At 42.8% G+C, this 26,583-nt stretch overlaps 3 protein-coding genes across 10 annotated transcripts in view; 2 read left to right on the top strand and 1 right to left on the bottom strand.

The window, feature by feature from the left end:
* Nucleotides 1-309: 309 nt before the first annotated feature.
* On the top strand, nucleotides 310-21,967 carry LOC124036305 (DNA replication complex GINS protein SLD5-like). 5 transcript variants are annotated; one of them, XM_046350722.1, is made up of 8 exons: nucleotides 310-617; nucleotides 779-865; nucleotides 945-1,058; nucleotides 1,163-1,260; nucleotides 1,395-1,483; nucleotides 1,636-1,726; nucleotides 3,692-3,796; nucleotides 21,920-21,967. In XM_046350722.1, the coding sequence occupies exons 1-7, from the start codon at nucleotides 510-512 to the stop codon at nucleotides 3,786-3,788; spliced, it is 684 nt and encodes a 227-aa protein (XP_046206678.1). In that variant the 5' UTR covers nucleotides 310-509; the 3' UTR covers nucleotides 3,789-3,796; nucleotides 21,920-21,967. The 5 variants fall into 5 exon arrangements, with proteins under 5 accessions (XP_046206678.1, XP_046206679.1, XP_046206680.1 ...); XM_046350723.1 differs by lacking the exon at nucleotides 21,920-21,967 and adding an exon at nucleotides 10,985-11,510; XM_046350724.1 differs by lacking the exon at nucleotides 21,920-21,967 and adding an exon at nucleotides 5,153-6,020.
* On the top strand, nucleotides 11,577-12,767 carry LOC124036306 (protein phosphatase 1 regulatory subunit 3C-B-like). The gene has a single exon (XM_046350725.1). The coding sequence runs from the start codon at nucleotides 12,103-12,105 to the stop codon at nucleotides 12,454-12,456; it is 354 nt and encodes a 117-aa protein (XP_046206681.1). The 5' UTR covers nucleotides 11,577-12,102; the 3' UTR covers nucleotides 12,457-12,767.
* Nucleotides 15,690-26,583, bottom strand: part of LOC124036304 (phytanoyl-CoA hydroxylase-interacting protein-like) — a 25,113-nt gene continuing 14,219 nt past the window's right edge. For all 4 annotated transcript variants that reach the window (XM_046350719.1, XM_046350715.1, XM_046350716.1 and 1 more), the window contains exons 3-5: nucleotides 20,978-21,152; nucleotides 16,860-16,977; nucleotides 15,690-16,760 (exon numbers count right to left, since the gene is read on the bottom strand). In XM_046350719.1, the coding sequence (XP_046206675.1) occupies nucleotides 16,217-16,760; nucleotides 16,860-16,977; nucleotides 20,978-21,152 (837 nt within the window). In that variant the 3' untranslated portion in view covers nucleotides 15,690-16,216. The remainder of the gene's footprint in view (nucleotides 16,761-16,859; nucleotides 16,978-20,977; nucleotides 21,153-26,583) is intronic.

Here is a 26,583-nt window from a genome sequence, read left to right as displayed (position 1 = left end):
GGTAAGTAACCATGGTCTTTTTTTCTACAATATTTTAATGACATTGGAGCCAAATTAAACTTCAAATTAACATGCTCCATGATAAATGTTTGAGAAATGGGACATAAGCACTTGATCCATGGAAAGTAAACTACTGTTCATTAAATTAAATATTTCATAAATGTCCCTAGCACAGGGCAATGCCAGAGCTGAAATAAACATAGTTTTGCAAATAATACGTGTATTGTATTTACTGTAGGCGTAAACCAAACACTGCGCGTTTGTTGCGCACGTTTGAATGTCTCCGACGCCTTCACGCGTTGTATTCCGTTGGCGCGAACTTTAACCGGAAGTTTGTGGTTTTGTTTGTTGTTTCTGTGTTGTGCTGTCGAAATCGAGCTTTACAGTATTGTTATTTGTAGTTGTAATGTAGAATGTTAACATTCTGCGTAGTTCAGCAGAGTACCGACGTTTTCTAGTCTGCCGTTGAATAATTATTGTAGACTAAGCTAGTCGGCTGAAGAGCAATTATGTCGGATGCGATGTCTGATGATCATGATGCCAGCGACATGAGCGGAGGAGATGACGGCCAAGAAGATGTGATGACTCCATCGGAACTGATTAGGAAACTGGAAGAGGTAGATAACTAACTAGCTAGCTAGCAATGTTCACTATACTGTAGCCAGACACACATGGTTTGCAATGCACAGATCCTGTCAATACAAAAAAAGACCTTGTCACTGCTGCTACTCTATCATAAAGTGTGTGTGTGCGTGTGTGTGTGCTCCTCTGTCCCCAGGCTTGGCTGAATGAGAAGTTCTCTCCTGAGCTTCTGGAGAACAAGTCAGAGAGGGTGGAGTGTGTGATGGAGCAGCTGACTCACATGGTAAATGGTGGTGTCTCTGTGAGCATGAAGGTTCCAGTAATAATAACAGGACTACTACCTTGTGTGATTCTGTTGACAGGAGGCCAATCTGCAGCGGGTTAGGAAGGGTGATATGAAAGCCAGTGTCCACCGCATGGAGATTGACAGGATTCGCTATGTCCTCAGCAGCTACCTCCGCTCTCGCCTCCAAAAGGTAACAACATCCCAGCATGGTGTTTGATGATGTTCTTATGAGAGGGACTATAAATCAACGCTCGGACTGACACCGTTCTCTCTGGTCCTTTGTTACCTATGTAGATTGAGAAGTTTTTCCCTCATGTCCTGGAGAAAGAGAAATCTCGAGCGGAGGGAGATGCTTCGTTCCTGTCTCCAGAGGAGTTTGCCTTTGCCAAAGAGTGAGTGTTTTGTTGACGTTGCCGTTTGTGGTTATCATGACTGTAGCTGGACGAAAGTCTGTGCGTTGTTTTGAATGTCTTATTTACTTCCATTATTACTATCGTATGTGCTGTGTTCCATCTCTTCCATTCAGATATTTGGCCAACACAGAGACCTATCTGAAGGCTGTAGCTCTGAAACACATGCCCCCAAATCTACAGACAGTGGATATGCTAAAAGCAGGTGAGGCCTGGCAAGGTATTATTTACTATAAACAATATTCTGATGGGCTGCTTGTAAAAAATATCAGTGGCATAATGTTTAATGTGCATGGATGGAAGCATTGTATTCACATGCCACATGATTAACTCCCATGTGTAATGGTGTGTACCCAGTACCAGAGCCCTGTCTGGACTCCTTTGTGTTCCTGCGTGTGAGGGAGAGGCAGGAAAACATCTTGGTGGAACCTGAGACAGACGACCAGAGGTACAGTATCACATATGAGCATTGGACTGATTGATGGGTGCTACAGCTTCACGAGAGCAGCTCCATTTTCATTTGGAAAGGCTTACTACTATCTCATTTTGATGACAAACTATCAAGATTCAAGAATAAAGTCATGATTTGGATGTTATTTATGCAGCATATGTGGCAGAATATGTCTGTATTCAGTGCCTTGCCAAAGTATGCATCCCCCTTGGCATTTTTCCTATTTTGTTGCATTACAACCTGTAATTTAAATAGATTTTTATTTGGATTTAATTTACTGGACATACACAAAGTAGTCAATTGGTGAAGTGAAATGAAAAAATTACTTGTTTCAGAAAAAATATATAATTTTAAATTAATAAAATAAACAACTGAAGTGGTGCATGCATATGTATTCACTCCCTTTGCTATGTAACCCCTAAATAAGATCTGGTGCAACCAATTACCTTCAGAACTCACATAATTAGTTAGATTGCACACAGGTGGAATTTATTTAAGTGTCACATGATCTGTCACATGATCTCAGTATATATATATATATATATATATATATATATATATACACACCTGTTCTGAATGGCCCCAGAGTCTGCAACACCACTAAGCAAGGGGCACCACCAAGGAAGCGGCACCATGAAGACCACGGAGCTCTCCACACAGGTCATAGACAAGGTTGTGGAGAAGTACAGATCAGTGTTGGGTTATAAAAACAATCTGAAACTTTGAACATCCCACGGAGCACCATTTTTAAATCAAATATGATTATTTTTTAAGAATATGGTACCACAACAAACCTACCAAGAGAGGGCCGTCCCACCAAAACTCAAAGACCAGGCAAGGAGGGTATTAATCAGTGTCAACAAAGAGACCAAAGATAACCCTGAAGGAGCTGCAAAGCTCCACAGCAGAGATTGGAGTATCTGTCCATAGGACCACTTTAAGCCGTACACTCCGCAGAGCTGGGCTTTATGGAAGAGTGGCCAGAAAAACAGCCATTGTTTAAAGAAAAAAAATAAGCCAACACGTTTGGTGTTCGCCAAAAGGCATGTGGGAGACTCCCTAATCATATGGCCATCAAAGAAAATGCTATGTCTGGTGCAAACCCAACACCTCTCATCACCCCAAGAATACCATCCACACGGTGAAGCATGGTGGTGGCAGCATCATGCTGTGGGGATGTTTTTCATCGGCAGGGTCTGGGAAACTGGTCAGAATTGAAGGAATGATGGATGGTGCTAAATACAGGGAAATTCTTGAGGGGAACCTGTTTCAGTCTTCCAGAGATTTGAGACTGGGACGGAGGTTCACCTTCTAGCAGGACAATGATCCTAAGTATACTGCTAATGCAACATGTGAGTGATTTAAGGGGAAATGTTTAAATGTCTTGGAATAGCCTAGTCAAAGCCCAGACCTCAATTCAATTGAGAATCTGTGGTATGACTTAAAGATTGCTGTACACCAGTGGAACCCATCTAACTTGTAGGAGCTGGAGCAGTTTTGCCTTGAAGAATGGGCAAAATCCCAGTGGAACCCATCTAACTTGAAGGAGCTGGAGCAGTTTTGCCTTGAAGAATGGGCAAAAATCCCAGTAGCTAGCTTATAAAGACATACCCCAAGACACTTGCAGCTGTAATTGCTACAAAAGGTGTCTACAAAGTATTGACTTTCTGTACGCTCAAGTTTTCTGTTTCACAATAACAAATACTTCAAAGTGGTAGGCATGTTGTGTAAATCAAATGATACATACCCCCCAAAAATCTATTTTAATTCCAGGTTGTAAGGCAATAAATAGGAAAAATGCAAAAGGGGGGTGAATACTTTTGCAAGCAACTGTATATGTGTTTTCTATTTACTGTTACTATCTGCAAGAATATACCAGCGTACTCCACAGACATTGTTTTGTTATTTATTTATATTCCTGGTCTTTCACTATTTGACATTTTTTTGTCCATTTTCTTTCAGAGAGTATGTTGTGGATCTTGACGAGGGTTCTCAGCATCTGATGCGGTATCGCACTATAGCACCTCTGGTTTCAAGTGGAGCAGTACAGCTAATTTAACTGTCAAGGTACTCAACTAATAGGCCACACTGATTTCCCTCATATCTAATCTATGACACACACACACATCCATACTGTGTTTTTAAAATATGTTGGAGTGTGCATGATTCCAATCCAAATCTTATGTAATAGACTGCTTTGTACTGTCATCATTTTAATTTTTAGCCTTTGCTTTTTGCCCTGAACATGGTCTCTTGGCAGCATTACCAACACAACAATGAGGCAATTTGCCTCTGAACTGCAACACAACAGGCAGTATATTATGTTAGCACGTTTGCAGATCTGTCTCTGTAACAACATAGGCATACTCTATTTGGTCAGTTTTAGGTCCCTCTGTCCTTTGTTCAGTCCCACTTGTGATGGCTGATGACCAGAGGAACACTGACTCCCTTCATTGAACATTGCCTATATTGATTGAAGTACATTGAGGAGGGCTATATGGGTGTTATTTGTGGACTACTAACTCTTCAGAGGCCGGGCATAAACTGGAATGTCTTTTAAATATGTTACTGATTTACGTACCTGAGGACACTCATATCTCTCACATGAAGCCTGCTTTGAGTTGTAATGGTGATCATTGGATATATAGGAGGCTATAAGTGAGAGAGACTTGAGGATGACAGGAATACAATCATGTTATCTACATGTACATTATAAGGTTGAGTGGCACAAACAAATATAGGGAGTGTGTTTGTTGCTTGTACAATAAATGTGATTTGAATGGTGTAGAGAATATCTCAGTGGTCATGTACAGTGTACACATATAATTGCCATTTGCAATTATATGTGAGAATACTCTTGCTTTCCAACCACGGTGCAAGCATGCCATTGCCATACATGAATTTGTATTTAGCGTGCTGTTGCTGCCTTGGTCTTATGATCTGGTCTATTTCAAATCTGGGTGTGTGAATTGCTTAGACCAATAGAAATGAAGATGTAGATTTATGTTTGTAGACAGACTGATATTAATACTTTGACTCCATGGTACGATGTCAAGTCCCCTGTTTTGGGGACCTGTGTGTTTCTGGTGCCGGTTCCGATCGCTTAAATCACAATGTGGACACAAAATGGCTTGCATTGAGCGGTAGCCCTGATTCTCACGCATAGGAGTGTCTCTTCTGCCTTTGTGAAGCATGATAAGAAATCTGACACCACTTGAAGCTAGGATATCCCTCTTAACATTTAATTTGGTCTTCCGACTGTCAACTCCTGCCTGAACCCTAAGTCACAGCCACTAACAATGCATATTCCTGGAATCCTTACATCGTAACGCAGCAGGAGAGTGGATTAGTCTCTGTAGCACATTCAGAAGTCGATTTATTGCCAGCAATCTAAAGTAATTCATAGATTTCTGTTTGTCATAGATGGACAAGATTAATATGAGATGAAAGGTGAGTTCCTAACAAGTTCTGGAAGCCAAGCTAGAGCTCTGCGATGTTCACAATGATGGGGTCAGACGTTTAGAAAATATGTACACTTTCTCTAACACTAAATATATAAATATGTCTTTTACAGTTATACTATAGTTAGAAAAAGTACAAGTCATTTCAAGTCTTATGCATACAGTTTTGTGGAATAGGAAATGTATCATATTTGTACTGTGTATTTGAGCTTGTGCCCTCAACTGACTACACCTAACTATTTTTACCAGAAAGGTGAGATTTGAACCTTTCTTGGAGTATGCAGTGTTATTGTGTATGGCCCTCTCATGATAAATCATTACTTTTGGGGATTACGTAGAATACATTTTCAGCTGCATTTAAGAGGTTAAGTCTTTAGGAATAGGACCTTGTCTCACGTTGCCCCCTAATGGTTGATCAGCCATAAGCTGTGCACCAACGGTCCACAAAGACACAAGCTGTTTGTAGGTGAGAAGAACACGCCTGCATCATTATATGCATTAATCTTACACACATCCAATGACACCCAGAATCCCTCTCTTTCTATGCATCAGTAAAAACATCTGTTGTGTGATCATTTATGAAAGGTCATGCACATACAAATTATGTACTGTACAGTACCTTCAGGAACTAAAAATTTGAGGGAGTGTACAATTGGCATGCGGACTGCAGGAATGTGCCATTCATCTGCAGCCATCACCTCATGCCTCAGCATGATAATGCACAGCCCCATGTCTCAAGGATCTGTACACAATTCCTGAAAGCTGAAAATGTCCTAGTTCTTCCATGGCCTGCATACTCATCAGACATATCACCAATTGAGCATGTTTGGGATGCTGTGGATCAACGTGTACGACAGCGTGTTCCAGTTCCCGCCAATATCCAGCAACTTCGCACAGTCATTGAAGATGAGTGAAACAACATTCCACAGGCCACAATCAACAGCCTGATCAACTCTATGCAAAGGAGATGTGTCGCGCTGCATGAGGCAAAAGGTGGTCACACCAGATACTGACTGATTTTCTGATTCACGCCCATACCTATTTTTTTAAGGTATCTGTGACCAACAGATGCATATCTGTATTCCCAGTCATATCAAATCCATAGATCAAGGCCTAATTTATTTATTTAAATGGACTGAGTTCCTAATATGAACTGAAACTCAGTAACATCTTTGAAATTGTTGCATGTTTCATAATTTTTTAAATTGAGATTATTTATGCTTGTCATAACAAAGGGTTTAATATTTATTGACTCAATTTCAGCTTTTCCAAAAACATAATTTCACTTTGAGATTATGGGGTATTATTGTGTGTAGGCCAGTGACCAAAAGCTAAATTTAATCCATTTTAAATGCAGGCTGTAGCACAACAAAATATGGAAAAATTCAAGGGGTGTGAATACTTTCTAAAAGGCACTGTAGTTTCACCCACTATATTTGGACAAATATTGAATCATACGTTGCCATTAATGCTGATATTGCAGGGCTTAAATGCTTGTGATTAAATATGAACTGAAGGTGATGCAAGTTAGAATGGGTCAGGTTTAATATCTCAGTTTTTAGTAGTCATGGTTTTTCCGGTTATTAGGCTACATCTGGTTGACTCAATATCATCAGCTCAGGGTTCTTTATGGCTCATTGGAAAGATAATCAACCAAGGGTTGTAATTGCATCAGCGTCACAGTATGGAGAACTGCAGCTCATCCTCTTCTAAATAACTAGGTCATTGAGTAATACTGTGTGCGTGAGAGTTTTGTTGGGGAAATGATATGTCCCTAAGCAAAACCTTCTGAAGAGATAGACATAGTGTTTTTTTATAGGAAGGTAGTGTGTTGCATCATTTGTTTTTTCTGAAGCATTTCAAAAGTAATATTTTCATTACATCACCAGTTGAACTATTAAACTTTAATACTATGAGCCAGGGATCATCAAATAGATTCAGCCGCGGTCCGTTTTTTTCATGACAGGATGGTCGGGGAACCGGAAAACCTAATTACAAATCATTTGTAGACTGCAAATTGACTGCAAGAAGCCAAATCAGATATGTTTGACTAAAACAGAATAATTTCTAACCTTGCTTACGTTTGCATACAATCACGTCTCTCTGTTATACATGGGAATACTTGGTAACAGATTTCTTAAGTTAAAATTTTCCTGTGGGTTTTACAGTCTTATGTCCAACAATACAAATTCCACAAAAAATGCATTTATTTTATTTTTTTCCCCAGAAGACTTAGGTGGCCAAATAAAACCACTCGCAGGCCAAATTCAGTTGGGGAACCTTGCTATAAGTCATACCAGGGTGGCGTGGCTGGAATGATGTCCTTAAAATACTGAATAATTTGATCATAATAATGATAGGTTGACTTGAGTTACCAAGTTTAACAGCTGAAAGAGAAGGGCTCACACACATTGCCAAATCAGTGAGCTCATGGTCTTCCAGACAGATTTTAGCTACCTGGTGTAGTATATGCCACAACATCTCATCTGGAAACCTGACCTGTGCAGTTGCATATACAGTGGGGCAAAAAGTATTTAGTCAGCCACCAATTGTGTAAGTTCTCCCACTTAAAAAGATGAGAGAGGCCTGTAATTTCCACAGGTACACTTCAACTATGACAGACAAAATGAGAAGAAAAAAGTCCAGAAAATCACATTGTAGGATTTATAATGAATTTATTTGCAAATTATGGTGGAAAATAAGTATTTGGTCAATGACAAAAGTCTATCTCAATACTTATGTTATATACCCTTTGTTGGCAATGACAGAGGTCAAACGATTTCTGTAAGTCTTCACAAGGTTTTCACACACTGTTGCTGGTATTTTGGCCCATTCCTCCATGCAGAGCTCCTCTAGAGCAGTGATGTTTTGGGGCTGTTGCTGGGCAACACGACTTTCAACTCCCTCCAAAGATTTTCTATGGGGCTGAGATCTGGAGACTGGCTAGGCCACTCAAGGACCTTGAAATGCTTCTTACGAAGCCACTCCTTCGTTGCCCGGGCGGTGTGTTTGGGATCATTGTCATGCTGAAAGACCCAGCCACGTTTCATCTTCAATGCCCTTGCTTATGGAAGGAGGTTTTCACTCAAAATCTCACGATACATGGCCCCATTCATTCTTTCCTTTACACGGATCAGTCGTCCTGGTCCCTTTGCAGACAAACAGCCCCAAAGCATGATGTTTCCACCCCCATGCTTCACAGTAGGTATGGTGTTCTTTGGATGCAACTCAGCATTCTTTGTCCTCCAAACACGACGAGTTGAGTTTTTACCAAAAAGTTATATTTTGGTTTCATCTGACCATATGACATTCTCCCAATCTTCTGGATCATCCAAATGCTCTCTAGCAAACTTCAGATGGGCCTGGACATGTACTGGTTTAAGCAGGGGGACACATCTGGCACTGCAGGATTTGAGTCCCTGGCGGCGTAGTGTGTTACTGATGGTAGGCTTTGTTACTTTGGTCCCAGCTCTCTGCAGGTCATTCACTAGGTCCCCCTTGTGGTTCTGGGATTTTTGCTCAACGTTCTTGTGATCATTTTGGCCCCACGGGGTGAGATCTTGTGTGGAGCCCCAGATCGAGGGAGATTATCAGTGGTCTTGTATGTCTTCATTTTCCTAATAATTGCTCCCACAGTTTATTTCTTCAAACCAAGCTGCTTACCTATTGCACATTCAGTCTTCCCAGCCTGGTGCAGGTCTACAATTTTGTTTCTGGTGTCCTTTGACAGCTCTTTGGTCTTGGCCATAGTGGAGTTTGGAGTGTGACTGTTTGAGGTTGTGGACAGGTGTCTTTCATACTGATAACAAGTTCAAACAGGTGCCATTAATACAGCTAACGAGTGGCCTCTTAAAGAAGAAGTTACAGGTCTGTGAGAGCCAGAAATCTTGCTTGTTCGTAGGTGACCAAATACCTATTTTCCACCATAATTTGCAAATAAATTCATTAAAAATCCTACAATGTGATTTTCTGGATTTCTTTTTCTCATTTTGTCCGTCATAGTTGAAGTGTACCTATGATGAAAATTACAGGCCTCTCTCATCTTTTTAAGTGGGAGAACATGCACAATTGGTGGCTGACTAAATACTTTTTTGCCCCACTGTAGATATTCCATTGAAAATCAGCTGTTTCCAGCTACAATAGTAATTTACAACATATTTTCTGAGCTTTATTTAATTAGGCAAGTCAGTTAAGAACAAATTCTTACTTTCAATGATGGTCTAGGAACAGTGGGTTACCTGCCTTGTTCATGGGCAGAACGACAGATCTTCTACCATGTCAGTTCGGGGATTCGATTTTGCAACCTTTGGGTCACTCGTCCAACGCTCTAACCACTAGGCTATGCTGCTGTCTACCCTGTATTTCTGATCAATTTTATGTTATTTTGACGAACAAAAAAAATCATTTTCTTTCAAAAACAAGGACATGTCTAAATGACCCCAAACATTTGAACGGTAGTGTACATGTTACCTCAATTACCTCGACTAACCGGTGACTCTGTACCGGTACCCTCTGTATATAGCCTCGCTACTGTTATTTTACTGCTGCTCTTTAATTATTTGTTACTTACATTTTTTATGTTTTACTTATAAATGTTTTACTTTTACTTATAAATGTTTTACTTAACACTTGTTTTTCTTAAAACTGCATTGTTGGTTAAGGGCTTGTAAGTAAGCATTTCACTGTAATGCCTACACCTGTTGTATTCGGCATGTGACAAATAAAATTTGATTTGATTTGATATGGTGTGTGGTCTTCCCACTACAATTTGGGAAACCATGCAGTTTATTAGGCTGTGGATGAAATAAATGAGGATGAACTTCACAGGGTGGTGAAAGTGCACAGTGGTCTTGATACTCCTTTCCAATAAATATCAAAGGTCTTATTCTGGTGACATGGATGCTTGACTGCATTTGACAAATACAAATATTCTCACTCTTATCGATAATAATTTCATGTACACTAGCCTACTCGCACGGTATCTGCAAACTGTTGGCTAGAACGCAAAATGCCAAGTCCAGAGTAGTCATATTTGTTATTTAACGCAACAGGTTTCGGGACAAACTATCGTTAGAATTGATGCGATGGAAACACATTGAACTTTAGATTTTTAGTCGGTACATGAAAACTTAAGAGAAAAGGTACATTTTGTGTGCACTATGTTGTCACACACTGATTTTTATCCACGATATGTCCATTTGGTGAAAACACACCACTGGTGGGAAAACTTTCATATTTTATTTATGCGGATTCTAGAATATTCACCTGAAAATCTGTCACTAATTGGAAACCTAAGCTGCTGTTCTGTAAATTAGTCATAAAACTCATCACTATTGGCTAAGAATGATAAGGAAGTTAATTTCATTGGTCAGGAGAGTCAAGAACATTGGATACATGAGATGTCATGATGATTAAGGAGGTATATAGTGGCAGGCACTACTGAAACTAGGTTCACAGTGCAGGACCAGGAAGGAGTGAAGTGAGAGATTGGACTTTTTTGAATAAACCTTAAATTACAGTGTTTTTAGATTGACTGTTGCAATTACTGTTTTTAACTCACCATATATAGGTCCAAGGCTGCTTCATGAAACGTCTGATGTTTTTTCTAATTAAAAGTCTTAAAAATATATATTTTTAGCAAATTCTAAAATCGGAATGTCAATCACTAATTGCTGTATTTTATAGTGTCATTCTAACAACAGAATAATTATTATATTATCTTGATGTTAATGATTTATCATGAATCTGTAGAAGATTGTTCTTTTGTATTGCCTTTCATCTTTATCCTTCATAGGGTATTAATTATGAATGTTTGGTGATCAGTCCATGCCTCAGTCTGTGGGACCTCTGGATATTGCTGTAAGGCGGTGGGACCTCTGGACATTGCTGTAAGGCTGCGGGACCTCTGGACATTGCTGTCAGGCTGTGGGATCTCTGTGTCACATCCTGACCATAGAAAGATTTTAATTCTCTATGCTGGTTAGGTCGGGGTGTAACTAGGGTGGGTCATCTAGGTGATTTATATTTCTATGTTGGCCTGGTATGTTTCCCAATCAGAGGCAGCTGTTTTTCGTTGTCTCTGATTGGGGATCATATTTAGGCAGCCATTTCCCCTTTGTGTTTTGTGGGATGATGTAACGGCTGTTGTGGGTTGAAGAAGGTGAGGACCAAGGTGCAGCGTGGTACATGGTCATCTGTATTTATGAATTGAACACTGAATGAAAAAAACAACAAAAGACAATGAACGAAACCAAAACAGTTCTGTCTGGTACAGAATACAAAAACATAAAACAACTACCCACAAACACAGGTGGGAACAGACTACCTAAGTATGGTTCTCAATCAGAGACAATGATTGACAGCTGCCTCTGATTGGGAACCATACCAGGCCAAACACAGAAATACAACACACAGACCAAAACATAGAATGAAAAACATAGAATGCCCACCCCAACTCATGCCCTGACCAAACCAAAATAGAGACATAAAAAAGGAATAGATTTTGTTCTTGTGTCGCTGACTGTGAGCAGACCAGAACGTCACATTTAGTTTTTCTTCTGTTTTTGTTTGGTGAGTTTATTTATTAGGAGCACGCTGCTCCTTGACCCAATCATTATGATGAACCTGACACTACGGACATTGCCGTAAGGCTGGGGGACCTCAGGACATTGCTGAAAGGCTGTGGGACCTCTGGACATTGCCGTAAGGCTGTGCTGGAGCCAGTGTTCACCCCTGTGTCAGCTCTTTTGTGCATCCTCTCTGAACCACCTGAGACCCTGCATCAGAGCCCCTGTGCCAGAGCAACTCTCCCAGAGCAGCCTAAGCCCTACACACACAGGAGACTGGTGAGGATGAAGTCAAGGCTAAGACTCAAAAGGGTTGTCCCTAACAGCAGTCAATGTCTTCTCTGAGATGGAGCACTGGATGTACCCACAGCCATCACGTCCAGAAAGGGACCAGGAAACGACAGAGGGTGGTTCGAACTGCACCGTCAGGAATTTCAGTGAAGAGAGCAGGCTGCATATGGGCTTCCCACAGCCCTCTGCAGACTTCCTGTGTTTCCGTGCCAGGCTGAAGGAGGGCATGGTTCTCCTGGAGAACTGCAGTGTGATTGCACTGGCCCTACACGGAACAGTCCGTATGAAGAACCTGAGCTTTCAGAGTGCTGTGTGCATCCCAATCACCTTTGACTCTTGGCACAGCCACCAAGAAGTGCCCTGTGATTTCCTGAAGGAAAGCTATGGTGTACCTGACACAGACATTTGAATTTGACATCACCCTGCCCAAGCTCCTAGATGAAAATATAGAATGATGTGTGTCTTATCTACCTGATAGGTACAGCACCCCATTCTGGGAAAATAACAATGGACAGAATTACAGCATCTTTGTCTCTGACAAGTCTAAGGCACACTGGGGCATAATCTGGACAACAGAAAGACTGCACTAGATTACTCTGAACCTCACAGTAATATTTCTGTTTAGACCCCAAGGTGAACTTTAATATGCTAAAATGTGAAAAAGACCTGGCTACTGCACTACATCTTATCAGCTTATTAAATAAACTATTTATGTTTGAATTATGTGGATTTTCATATTTTTCACAGGGTGTGCTGCTTGTTTTCTGGAATAAAAGTAATTTGAATAGAATAGTATTGGAGATGGCTCTCTGCTTATTCCGTTTTAAACAATCATTGAAAACTTTTTTATTTGCAATATTTCCAACATGGCTGGGGGGAAAGCCTGCTATTTTCTAGTCTTCTATACTTCTGTCAGTGTGCAATGCAATTCAATCCCCCCTTCCCCAAAACACTTGTGAATATTGGACTATATATAAATTGTGCGTTCCTGTATTATACTTAAGCTCAAATGTTTATTCTATTCTACTGAGCCATGTACTTTATGTTTGTATTCTTATATTTTATTATTTCTTATTATTGCATTGTCGACAAGGAACCAGCAAGTAAGCATTTAGTTGGACGGTGTATACCATGTGTACATACTACTAATAAAACTTTAAACTTGGAACAATTTGATCCCTCTCAGGAGAGAGTGAGATAATCTTATCCCAGTATTGTACTCTCTAATGCCCACATGACCAAAGCCTGGTATCATACGCTATAGGGATCCGGTATTGTTCCTGTGGTATTATCCTTCCATAGATCTAGACAGCCAGATACACAATATCGTTACTTATCGACTAAAAGACAAAAGGAATGATGGCAGAGGCAAGCTGTGACTGGTCATGCTGCCCACTCAGAATGGATCCCTGTGTACATGATGACCAGTGTTCTAAAGTACTTAAGTAAAAAATACTTTAAAGAACTACTTAAGTCATTTTTTGAGGTAAACGGCACTTTACTTAAATTTTTATATTTTTGACAACTTTCACTTTTATTTCAGTACAATCCTAAAGAAAATTATATAATTTTTACTCCATACATTCTCCCTGACATCCAAAGTACTCGTTACATTTTGAATGCTTAGCAGGACAGAAAATGGTCCAATTTGCACACTTGTCAAGTGAATATCCCAAGTCATCCCTACTGCCTCTGATCTGGCGGACTCACTAAACACAAATGCTTTGTTTTTAAATGATGTCTGAGTGTTGGTGTGACCCTGGCTATCCGTAAAAAATAAAGAAAATTGTGCCGTCTGGTTTGCTTAATATAAGGAATTTTTAATTATTCTTACTATTACTTTTTATACTTAAGTATATTTTAACAACTACATTTACTTTTGGTACTTAAGTACAGTACAGCCACCAATTGTGCAAATCACATTGTAGGATTTTTAATGAATTTATTTGCAAATTATGGTGGAAAATAAGTATTTGGTCAATGACAAAAGTCTATCTCAATACTTTGTTATATACCCTTTGTTGGCAATGACAGAGGTCAAACGTTTTCTGTAAGTCTTCACAAGGTTTTCACACACTGTTGCTGGTATTTTGGCCCATTCCTCCATGCAGAGCTTCTCTAGAGCAGTGATGTTTTGCGGCTGTTGCTGGGCAACACGACTTTCAACTCCCTCCAAAGATTTTCTATGGGGTTGAGATCTGGAGACTGGCTAGGCCACTCAAGGACCTTGAAATGCTTCTTACGAAGCCACTCCTTCGTTGCCCGGGCGGTGTGTTTGGGATCATTGTCATGCTGAAAGACCCAGCCTCGTTTCATCTTCAATGCCCTTGCTGATGGAAGGAGGTTTTCACTCAAAATCTCACGATACATGGCCCCATTCATTCTTTCCTTTACACGGATCAGTCGTCCTGGTCCCTTTGCAGACAAACTGCCCCAAAGCATGATGTTTCCACCCCCATGCTTCACAGTAGGTATGGTGTTCTTTGGATGCAACTCAGCATTCTTTGTCCTCCAAACACGACGAGTTGAGTTTTTACCAAAAAGTTATATTTTGGTTTCATCTGACCATATGACATTCTCCCAATCTTCTTCTGGATCATCCAAATGCTCTCTAGCAAACTTCAGATGGGCCTGGACATGTACTGGTTTAAGCAGGGGGACACATCTGGCACTGCAGGATTTGAGTCCCTGGCGGCGTAGTGTGTTACTGATGGTAGGCTTTGTTACTTTGGTCCCAGCTCTCTGCAGGTCATTCACTAGGTCCCCCTTGTGGTTCTGGGATTTTTGCTCACCGTTCTTGTGATCATTTTGGCCCCACGGGGTGAGATCTTGCGTGGAGCCCCAGATCGAGGGAGATTATCAGTGGTCTTGTATGTCTTCATTTTCCTAATAATTGCTCCCACAGTTTATTTCTTCAAACCAAGCTGCTTACCTATTGCAGATTCAGTCTTCCCAGCCTGGTGCAGGTCTACAATTTTGTTTCTGGTGTCCTTTGACAGCTCTTTGGTCTTGGCCATAGTGGAGTTTGGAGTGTGACTGTTTGAGGTTGTGGACAGGTGTCTTTCATACTGATAACAAGTTCAAACAGGTGCCATTAATACAGGTAACGAGTGGAGGACAGAGGAGCCTCTTAAAGAAGAAGTTACAGGTCTGTGCGAGACAGAAATCTTGCTTGTTTGTAGGTGACCAAATACTTATTTTCCACCATAATTTGCAAATAAATAAATTAAAAATCCTACTATGTGACTTTCTAGATTTCTTTTCTCATTTTGTCTGTCATCGTTGAAGTGTACCTATGATGAAAATTACAGGCCTCTCTCATCATTTTAAGTGGGAGAACTTGCACAATTGGTGGCTGACTAAATACTTTTTTGCCCCACTATATGTTTCAACAAAATACTTTAAGACTTTTACTCAAGTATTATTTTACTGGGGGACTTTCACTTAAGTCATTTTCTATTGAAGTATCTTTACTTTTACTCAACTATGAGTATTGAGTACTTTTTGCACCACTGTACATGATTCACAGCTATTGTGTCACTCTGAAAATGGTTTAGTAATGTCTGATCACAGGACCCATGACACCTCTGTTGTGGGCATTGGTTTGGGGCATTTTCTTTTTGACCAAATGACATCCTACAGTCAATTCAAATCTTTATTATTCACTTATCATAAGCAGTGACTCAATAACAATGTTTGAACATTTTCAAATAGTAATTCAGTTGACAGTGTGTTTTAACGTACAAGAAATATTGGAATCATCTAAGACCAACAGGTACTGTAAGGAAAAAATTGAAATATCATACATATCATACGAAATGTTATTTGACAAATACAGTGTTACACAATGTGTACATCACAGCTTCCTCTAGCAATGGAGGATCTCAAACATATGGTCCTCTGTATCAAACCCTAAGCCCAGAATCTATTGTGCCTTTCTTTGGGTCCACATGATGATTGATCATTTTGGAGATTTTGAATACTAGTAGCGACGGAGAGGGATGGGGCAGCCAGCATGCACATACCCCAAGAGATGGGCTGTCCCAGTTGTGTTACTTTACCTTACACTATGAGATAGATGAAATCGCTCTGCACATTTCTCTACATCTGCAGCTATGCCTACACAAATCCTCAGTGTTCTCTAAAGCCTGTCAGTCCAGCCCGTTCTCTCAGCGGCCCACACTGATGTTGCACACCTTGCAGCTGGGGTCCTTCTTGGCGTTGGCCGTCGTCTGGCTCATCTGGTGGTGGCCACTGATCTTCACCACACTGCCCTGCTCCAGATGTATCGGCTCTGTGTACAGCACCTCCAGGATGACATCACTGGCGTGGCAGAACAAGGACTCTTCCTCTTGCCTCTGAGAGGGGATGTATGTCAGGAAGGGGTTGGCAGTCAAGTCCAGCAGTGGGAGACTACTACGGCAGAAGTTATCCCCCTCTGAGCCAGCAGGGGCCAGTACCAACACCACATAGTGATAGGCTGTGTACATACAGTAGAAGTCAGCAAAGTAAAGATTAGTGTTGCGATTCAGCAGGTTCCCGGCCGGGATCTGGAAACGCAGGGGGCCGTAGGGGGAGTCGTTTGGAGGAAGACCTGTGTCAAACTCAGTGTTGCAGCTGAGGAAGACTCCCTGCAGTTTGCTGTTGATAGGAGAGCCATGGCTTCCACTATTGTCTTTCATGGCTGGGCGCATCAGCCCCCCACACTCAGTTCTAACAGAAAAGGAGAAACATTTGTAAGTTTTGTTATTGAACTTCACAGCACATCCATATATACCTGTGTGTATTTACAGAGAATTGTGTGGAACTGACCTGACATATTGAAAATAATCAGGGTGCTGGTTGCGATAAAATACAGAGAACCTTAGCAATCTTCCAGCAGAACCCTTCGCCTTGCCAAGGAGCTGTTTGAGGTGGTCCATGGCATAATCTGTGTCAAACAACAACTGTCAGTTATGAAGTTCCTGCTTCAAATCCTTTTTTGGGCAAATTCAATTGAATCTATACTCTAAAGCTGGTTATACTGTATGTAATACTGTATATACAGTTGAAGTCGGAAGTTTACATATACGTTAGCCAAATACATATAAACTCAGTTTTTACAATTCCTGACATTTAATCCTAGTAATAATGCCCCGTCTTAGGTCAGTTTGGATCACCACTTCATTTTAAGAATGTGAAATGTCAGAATAACAGTAGAGAGAGAAATTGATTTCAGATTTGGTTTCTCTCATCACATTCTCAGTGGGTCAGAAGTTTACATACACTCAGTATTTGGTAGCATTGCCTTTAAATTGTTTAACTTGGGTCAAACGTTTGGGTCAAACGTTTCAGGTAGCCTTCCACAAGCTTCCCACAATAAGTTGGGTGAATTTTGGCACATTTTTGGTCAGTTTTGTAGGCCTCCTTGCTCACACACGCTTTTTCAGTTCTGCCCACAAATTCTCTATGGGATTGAGGTCAGGGCTTTGTGATGGCCACTCCAATACGTTGACTTTGTTGTCCTTAAGTCATTTTCCCACAACTTTGGAAGTATGCTTGGGGTCATTGTCCATTTGGAAAACCCATTTGCGACCAAGCTTTAGCTTCCTGACTGATGTTTTGAGATGTTGCTTCAATACATAATTTTGGGAGCAATTTCCACACCTGAATGTACCACGTTCGTCTGTACAAACAATAGTATGCAAGTATAAACACCATGGGACCATGCAGCCATCATACCGCTCAGGAAGGAGAAGCGTTCTGTCTCCTAGAGATGAACATACTTTGGAGCGAAAAGTGCAAATCAATCCCAGAACAACAGCAAAGAACCTTGTGAAGATGCTGGAGGAAACAGATACAAATGTATCTATATCCACAGTAAAACGAGTCTTATATCGACATAACCTGAAAGGCCGCTCAGCAAGGAAGAAGCCACTGCTCCAAACCCGCCATAAAAAAGCCAGACTATGGTTTGCAACTGCACATGGGGACAAAGATCGTACTTTTTAGAGAAATGTCCTCTGGTCTGATGAAACAAAAATAGAACTATTTCCCATAATGACCATCATTATGTTTGGAAAGAAAAGGGGGAGGCTTGCAAGCCGAAGAACACCATCCCAACCGTGAAGCACGGGTTTGGCAGCATCATGTTGTGGGGGTGCTTTGCTGCAGGAGGGACTGGTGCACTTCACAAAATAGATGGCTTCATAAGGAATGAAAATAATGTGGATATATTGAAGCAACATCTCAAGACATCAGTCAGGAAGTTAAAGCTTGGTCGCAAATGGGTCTTCCAAATGGACAATGACCCCAAGCATACTTCCAAAGTTGTGGCAAAATGGCTTAAGGACAACAAAGTCAACATAATGGAGTGGCCATCACAAAGCACTGACCTCCATCCCATAGCAAATTTGGGGGGCAGAACTGAAAAAGCGTGTGTGAGCAAGGAGGCTAACAAACCTGACTCAGTTACACCAGCTTTGTCAGGAGGAATGGGACAAAATTCACCCAACTTATTGTGGGAAGCTTGTGGAAGGCTACCCAAAACATTTGACCCAAGTTTAACAATTGAATGGCAATGCTACCAAATACTAATTGAGTGGATGTAAGAATGAAATAAATTAAAGCTGAAATAAATAATTCTCTCAACTATTATTCTGACATTTCACATTCTTATAATAAGGTGATGATCCTAGCTGACCTAAAACAGGGAATTTTTACTGGGATTAAATGTCAGGAATTGTGAAAAACTAAGTTTATATGTATTTGGCTAAGGTGTATGTAAACCTCCGGCTTCAATTGTGTATATACACAGTACCAGTCAAAAGTTTGGACACACCTACTCATTCAAGGGTTTTTCTACATTGTAGAATAATAGTGAAGACATCAAAACTATGAAATAACACATATGGAATCATGTAGTAACCAAAAAAGTGTTAAACAAACAAAATATATTTTATATTTGAGATTCTTCAAAGTAGCCACCCTTTGCCTTGATGAAAGCTTTGTACACTCTTGGCATTCTCTCAACCAGCTTCAACTGGTATATATATGCACAGACGGCTCACAAGTCCTCAACTGGCAGCTTCATTAAATAGTACCCACAAAACACCAGTCTCAACGTCAACAGTGAAGAGGCGACTCCACTGTTGCTCAGTTGTGCACCGGGGCCTTCCACTCCTCTTTCTATTCTGGTTAGAGCCAGTGTGCGCTGTTCTGAGAAGGGAGTAGTACACAGAGTCGTACCAGATCTTCAGATTCTCCCACTCTTTCCATTCTGTTTGGCGCCAGTTAGTGCTGTTCTGTGAAGGGTGTACTACACAGCGTTGTACAAGATCTTCAGTTTGTTGGTAATTTCTTGCATGGAATAGCCTTCATTTCTCAGAACAAGAATAGACTGACCAGTTTCAGAAGAAAGTTATTTGTTTCTGGCCATTTTGAGCCTGTAATCGAACCAACAAATGCTGATGCTCTGAATACTCAACTAGTCTAAAGAAGGTCAGTTTTATTGCTTCTTTAGTTAGAACAGCAGTTTCAGCTGTGCTAACATAATTGCAAAAGGGTTTTCTAATGACCAATTAGCCTTTTAAACATGGATTAGCTAACACAACGTGTCATTGGAACACAGGAGTGATGGTTGCTGATAATGGGCCTCTGTATGCCTATGTAGATATTCCATTAAATATCAGCTGTTTCTAGCTACAATAGCCATTTACAACATTTACAATGTCTACATTGTATTTCTGATCATTTTGAAATTATTTTAATGGACAAAAAAAAGAGCTTTTCTTTCAAAAAACAAGGACATATCTAAGTGACTCCAAACTTTTGAATGGTAGTGTATATGGACCCCAGTCTGGGTCTCAACTTATTATTGAGAGTAAGAATAGTAGAATACACCATGTGCATTTTCTAAATTTGGTTGTGGATCAGCAGTTTTTCTCTTGTTAAGTCAGTCACTGACAGTCACTTAATTAGCCATGTCAGCTAACAATGTTTTGACTTGTAGTAATAAACTTGTAGTAATCATGGTCAAATATTGACTAGTCACGCAGGGCATGGGTCCACGGGCCCTGACCTCCATGGGGCCCCCATTGATTTTGTTAGTCATTCTCACTCGGATCATATTTTTATTTGTTTAACCCTTATTTTACCAGGTAACTTGACTGAGAACACATTCTCATTTACAGAAACAACTTGGGGAATAGTTACAGGGCAGAGGAGGGGAGATTAATGAGCCAATTGGATGCTGTGGATGATTAGTTGACCATGATGGTATGATTGACATTGGGAATTTAGCCAGGACACCGGGGTTAACACCCCTAGTCTACAATAAGTGCCATTGGATCTTTATTGACCACAGAGAGTCAGAACACCTGTTTAACGTCTTATTGAAAAGACGGCACCCTACACAGAGCAATGTCCCCAATCATTGAGCTAGAGTGCCTCCTACTGGCCCTCGAACATCAATTCCAGCAGTATCTGGTCTCCCAACCAGGACCAACCCTGCTTAGCTTCAGAAGCAAACCAGCAGTGGGACGTATGGTGGTGTGCTGCTGGATAAACATGGCAAAAGTCATTACTTTAAAATGGCAAAAGTTCTCTCTCCGTTCCATGGCAAAATGTGTGGAATTGCAGAAAACGTTCTGTAAATCTGCAACATTTTCTCTACGCCCCTTGGCAAAATGTGTAGAATTGCAGGAAATGTACTTATAAAACAGAGTTTTTTCTCTTCACCGTCAAGAGGGGTGCCACTAAAATGTTTTGCCGCGAGGTGAGGTGCCCCCCAACTAAATCTTGCTTATAGGCTAGAGCCGGGCCTTTGTGCTGCTATAAAAACAATAATAGATTTATTTTATATAGTGCTTTTCATACCAAGTACAATCTCAAAGCCACTTTAAAAACAAAGAAACGTAACTTAAACAAATGTAGGGATCTGGCAGCCATACCCCCTGTGCAGAACTCGACCACCTGGCTCCAGTCAGACACCAGGTACTCTCCATCTGCCTGTCTTACTGCTGTCTGCACAGCAACACAGTACTCTGTCCGCGGGCTCAGGAACCAATGGCCTCTCACTGCCATGGGTAAGGGCACCGCCTTGGCCACCAATTTGGTGGGAACATCCTTATGGGTGAAACAAGGATACATGTTAATTCAAGTGACTCACTAGTTGAATTACAAGAGTACAGCAATTCATTGATACAAATGCCATTTTCGGTAGTTTCTAAATGCTTATTATGTAATCATACTCGTGAATTTGACATCTCTGCCACATATTGTGGTACAAACTGGTCTAGCTAAGCTGCTGTATATCTAACCAATTTAGTGGCTTTGTTTTGGCCAGGGGCTCTAAGACGCAACAAGCTCAGAACTAATTGCAACAAGCTCAGAGGGGCCACATATCCATGGCAACCACCCTGGTGCAAATTTGTTTGTGTCACTTTGATTCCTGAGTGATAGAAACACGCTTCCAATCAAGTACTCGGCACAGCTCTGAACAACGGAAGTCAGGAGCTTTTGTAAAGGCTGAGTATATTCAGCACAGAACTGTCATGTTTTGTCATTGATTATCATGTCTTGTCCCTGTGCTTCCCCTTCTATTCGTTTCCCTCTGCTGGTCTTATTAGGTTCTTTCCCTCTTTCTATCCCTCTCTCTCCCCCTCCCTCTCTCACTCTCTCGCTCTCTCTTCTCTCTATCGTTCCGTTCCTGCTCCCAGCTGTTCCTATTCCCCTAATCAATCATTTAGTCTTCCCACACCTGTTCCCGATCCTTTTCCCTGATTAGAGTCCCTATTTCTCTCCTTGTTTTCCGTTCCTGCCCTGTCGGATCCTTGTCTATTATTCACCGTGCTGTGTCTATGTATTGCCCTGTCGTGTCGTGTTTCCCTCAGATGCTGCGTGGTGAGCAGGTGTCTGAGTCTGCTACGTTCAAGTGCCTTCCCGAGGCAACCTGCAGTTCTTGATCAAGTCTCCAGTCTGTTCTCGTCATTACGAGTAGTATTATGCCTTTTGTTTGTAAAGTAACTTTACTGGATTAAAGACTCTGTTTTCGCTAAGTCGCTTTTGGGTCCTCATTCACCTGCATAACAGAAGGATCCGACCAAGGAATGGACCCAGCGACTACAGATGCTCGTAACACTGCCGTCGAGATCCAAGGAGCCATGCTCGGCAGACACGAGCAGGAATTGTCTGCTGCTCGCCATGCCGTGGAGAACCTGGCCGCTCAGGTTTCCGACCTCTCTGGACAGTTCCAGAGTCTTCGTCTCGTGCCACCTGTTACTTCCTGGCCTGCCGAGTCTCCGGAACCTAGGGTTAATAACCCACCTTGCTACTCCGGGCAGCCCACGGAGTGCCGCTCCTTTCTCACCCAGTGTGATATTGTGTTCTCTCTCCAACCCAACACATACTCTAGCGAGAGAGCTCGGGTTGCTTACGTCATTTCACTCCTTACTGGCCGGGCTCGAGAGTGGGGCACAGCTATCTGGGAGGCAAGGGCTGATTGTTCTAACAATTACCAGAACTTTAAAGAGGAGATGATTCGGGTTTTTGACCGTTCAGTTTTTGGTAGGGAGGCTTCTAGGGCCCTGGCTTCCCTATGCCAAGGTGATCGATCCATAACGGATTACTCTATAGAGTTTCGCACTCTTGCTGCCTCTAGTGACTGGAACGAGCCGGCGCTGCTCGCTCGTTTTCTGGAGGGACTCCACGCAGTGGTCAAAGATGAGATTCTCTCTCGGGAGGTTCCTTCCAGTGTGGACTCTTTGATTGCTCTCGCCATCCGCATAGAACGACGGGTAGATCTTCGTCACCAAGCTCGTGGAAGAGAGCTCGCGTCAACGGTGTTTCCCTGCTCCGCATCGCAACCATCTCCCTCCTCTGGCTCAGAGACTGAGCCCATGCAGCTGGGAGGTATTCGCATCTCGACCAAGGAGAGGGAACGGAGGATCACCAACCGCCTGTGCCTCTATTGCGGATTTGATGGACATTTTGTCAATTCATGTCCAGTAAAGGCCAGAGCTCATCAGTAAGCGGAGGGCTACTGGTGAGCGCTACTACTCAGGTCTCTTCATCTAGATCCTGTACTACTATGTCGGTCCATCTACGCTGGACCGGTTCGGGTGCTACATGCAGTGCCTTGATTGACTCTGGGGCTGAGGGTTGTTTCATGGACGAAGCATGGGCTCGGAAACATGACATTCCTTTCAGACAGTTAGACAAGCCTACGCCCATGTTTGCCTTAGATGGTAGTCATCTTCCCAGTATCAGATTTGAGACACTACCTTTAACTCTCACAGTATCTGGTAACCACAGTGAGACTATTTCTTTTTTGATTTTTCGTTCACCTTTTACACCTGTTGTTTTGGGTCATCCCTGGCTAGTATGTCATAATCCTTCTATTAATTGGTCTAGTAATTCTATCCTATCCTGGAACGTTTCTTGTCATGTGAAGTGTTTAATGTCTGCCATCCCTCCCATTTCTTCTGTCCCCACTTCTCAGGAGGAACCTGGCGATTTGACAGGAGTGCCGGAGGAATATCATGATCTGCGCACGGTCTTCAGTCGGTCCCGAGCCAACTCCCTTCCTCCTCACCGGTCGTATGATTGTAGTATTGATCTCCTTCCGGGGACCACTCCTCCTCGGGGTAGACTATACTCTCTGCCGGCTCCCGAACGTAAGGCTCTCGAGGATTATTTATCTGTGTCTCTTGACGCCGGTACCATAGTGCCTTCTTCCTCTCCGGCCGGGGCGGGGTTCTTTTTTGTTAAGAAGAAGGACGGTACTCTGCGCCCCTGCGTGGATTATCGAGGGCTGAATGACATAACGGTTAAGAATCGTTATCCGCTTCCCCTTATGTCATCAGCCTTCGAGATTCTGCAGGGAGCCAGGTGCTTTACTAAGTTGGACCTTCGTAACGCTTACCATCTCGTGCGCATCAGAGAGGGGGACGAGTGGAAAACGGCGTTTAACACTCCGTTAGGGCATTTTGAGTACCGGGTTCTGCCGTTTGGTCTCGCCAATGCGCCAGCTGTTTTTCAGGCATTAGTTAATGATGTTCTGAGAGACATGCTGAACATCTTTGTTTTTGTCTATCTTGACGATATCCTGATTTTTTCACCGTCACTCGAGATTCATGTTCAGCACGTTCGACGTGTTCTACAGCGCCTTTTAGAGAATTGTCTCTACGTAAAGGCTGAGAAGTGCTCTTTTCATGTCTCCTCCGTTACTTTTCTCGGTTCCGTTATTTCCGCTGAAGGCATTCAGATGGATTCCGCTAAGGTCCAAGCTGTCAGTGATTGGCCCGTTCCAAGGTCACGTGTCGAGTTGCAGCGCTTTTTAGGTTTCGCTAATTTCTATCGGCGTTTCATTCGTAATTTCGGTCAAGTTGCTGCCCCTCTCACAGCTCTTACTTCTGTCAAGACGTGTTTTAAGTGGTCCGGTTCCGCCCAGGGAGCTTTTGATCTTCTAAAAGAACGTTTTACGTCCGCTCCTATCCTCGTTACTCCTGACGTCACTAGACAATTCATTGTCGAGGTTGACGCTTCAGAGGTAGGCGTGGGAGCCATTCTATCCCAGCGCTTCCAGTCTGACGATAAGGTTCATCCTTGCGCTTATTTTTCTCATCGCCTGTCGCCATCTGAGCGCAACTATGATGTGGGTAACCGTGAACTGCTCGCCATCCGCTTAGCCCTAGGCGAATGGCGACAGTGGTTGGAGGGGGCGACCGTTCCTTTTGTCGTTTGGACAGACCATAAGAACCTTGAGTACATCCGTTCTGCCAAACGACTTAATGCCCGTCAAGCTCGTTGGGCGTTGTTTTTCGCTCGTTTCGAGTTTGTGATTTCTTACCGTCCGGGTAGCAAAAACACCAAGCCTGATGCCTTATCCCGTCTGTTTAGTTCTTCTGTGGCTTCTACTGATCCCGAGGGATTCTTCCTTATGGGCGTGTTGTCGGGTTGACAGTCTGGGGAATTGAAAGACAGGTTAAGCAAGCACTCACGCACACTGCGTCGCCGCGCGCTTGTCCTAGTAACCTCCTTTTCGTTCCTGTTTCCACTCGTCTGGCTGTTCTTCAGTGGGCTCACTCTGCCAAGTTAGCTGGTCATCCCGGTGTTCGAGGCACTCTTGCGTCTATTCGCCAGCGCTTTTGGTGGCCGACTCAGGAGCGTGACACGCGCCGTTTCGTGGCTGCTTGTTCGGACTGCGCGCAGACTAAGTCGGGTAACTCTCTCCTCCTGCCGGTCGTCTCAGACCGCTCCCATTCCTTCTCGACCATGGTCTCACATCGCCCTAGACTTCATTACCGGTCTGCCTTTGTCTGCGGGGAAGACTGTGATTCTTACGGTTGTCGATAGGTTCTCTAAGGCGGCACATTTCATTCCCCTCGCTAAACTTCCTTCCGCTAAGGAGACGGCACAAATCATCATCGAGAATGTGTTCAGAATTCATGGCCTCCCGTTAGACGCCGTTTCAGACAGAGGCCCGCAATTCACGTCACAGTTTTGGAGGGAGTTCTGTCGTTTGATTGGTGCGTCCGTCAGTCTCTCTTCCGGGTTTCATCCCCAGTCTAACGGTCAAGCAGAGAGGGCCAATCAGACGATTGGTCGCATACTACGCAGCCTTTCTTTCAGAAACCCTGCGTCTTGGGCAGAACAGCTCCCCTGGGCAGAATACGCTCACAACTCGCTTCCTTCGTCTGCTACCGGGTTATCTCCGTTTCAGAGTAGTCTGGGTTACCAGCCTCCTCTGTTCTCATCCCAGCTTGCCGAGTCCAGCGTTCCCTCCGCTCAAGCGTTTGTCCAACGTTGTGAGCGCACCTGGAGGAGGGTGAGGTCTGCACTTTGCCGTTACAGGGCACAGACTGTGAGAGCCGCCAATAAACGCAGGATTAAGAGTCCAAGGTATTGTTGCGGCCAGAGAGTGTGGCTTTCCACTCGCAACCTTCCTCTTACGACAGCTTCTCGTAAGTTGACTCCGCGGTTCATTGGTCCGTTCCGTGTCTCCCAGGTCGTCAATCCTGTCGCTGTGCGACTGCTTCTTCCGCGACATCTTCGTCGCGTCCATCCTGTCTTCCATGTCTTCTGTGTCAAGCCCTTTCTTCGCACCCCGTTCGTCTTCCCTCCCCCCTCCCGTCCTTGTCGAGAGCGCACCTATTTACAAGGTACGTAAGATCATGGACATGCGTTCTCGGGGACGGGGTCACCAATACTTAGTGGATTGGGAGGGTTACGGTCCTGAGGAGAGGAGTTGGGTTCCGTCTCGGGACGTGCTGGACCGTTCGCTTATTGATGATTTCCTCCGTTGCCGCCAGGGTTCCTCCTCGAGTGCGCCAGGAGGCGCTCGGTGAGTGGGGGGTACTGTCATGTTTTGTCATTGATTATCATGTCTTGTCCCTGTGCTTCCCCTTCTATTCGTTTCCCTCTGCTGGTCTTATTAGGTTCTTTCCCTCTTTCTATCCCTCTCTCTCCCCCTCCCTCTCTCACTCTCTCGCTCTCTCTTCTCTCTATCGTTCCGTTCCTGCTCCCAGCTGTTCCTATTCCCCTAATCAATCATTTA

Source organism: Oncorhynchus gorbuscha, linkage group LG05, assembly GCF_021184085.1.
Source record: "Oncorhynchus gorbuscha isolate QuinsamMale2020 ecotype Even-year linkage group LG05, OgorEven_v1.0, whole genome shotgun sequence".
Taxonomy (NCBI): Eukaryota; Metazoa; Chordata; class Actinopteri; order Salmoniformes; family Salmonidae; genus Oncorhynchus; species Oncorhynchus gorbuscha.
Note: the sequence above shows the minus strand (reverse complement) of the source record. Positions and strands in the feature narration are given on the sequence as shown.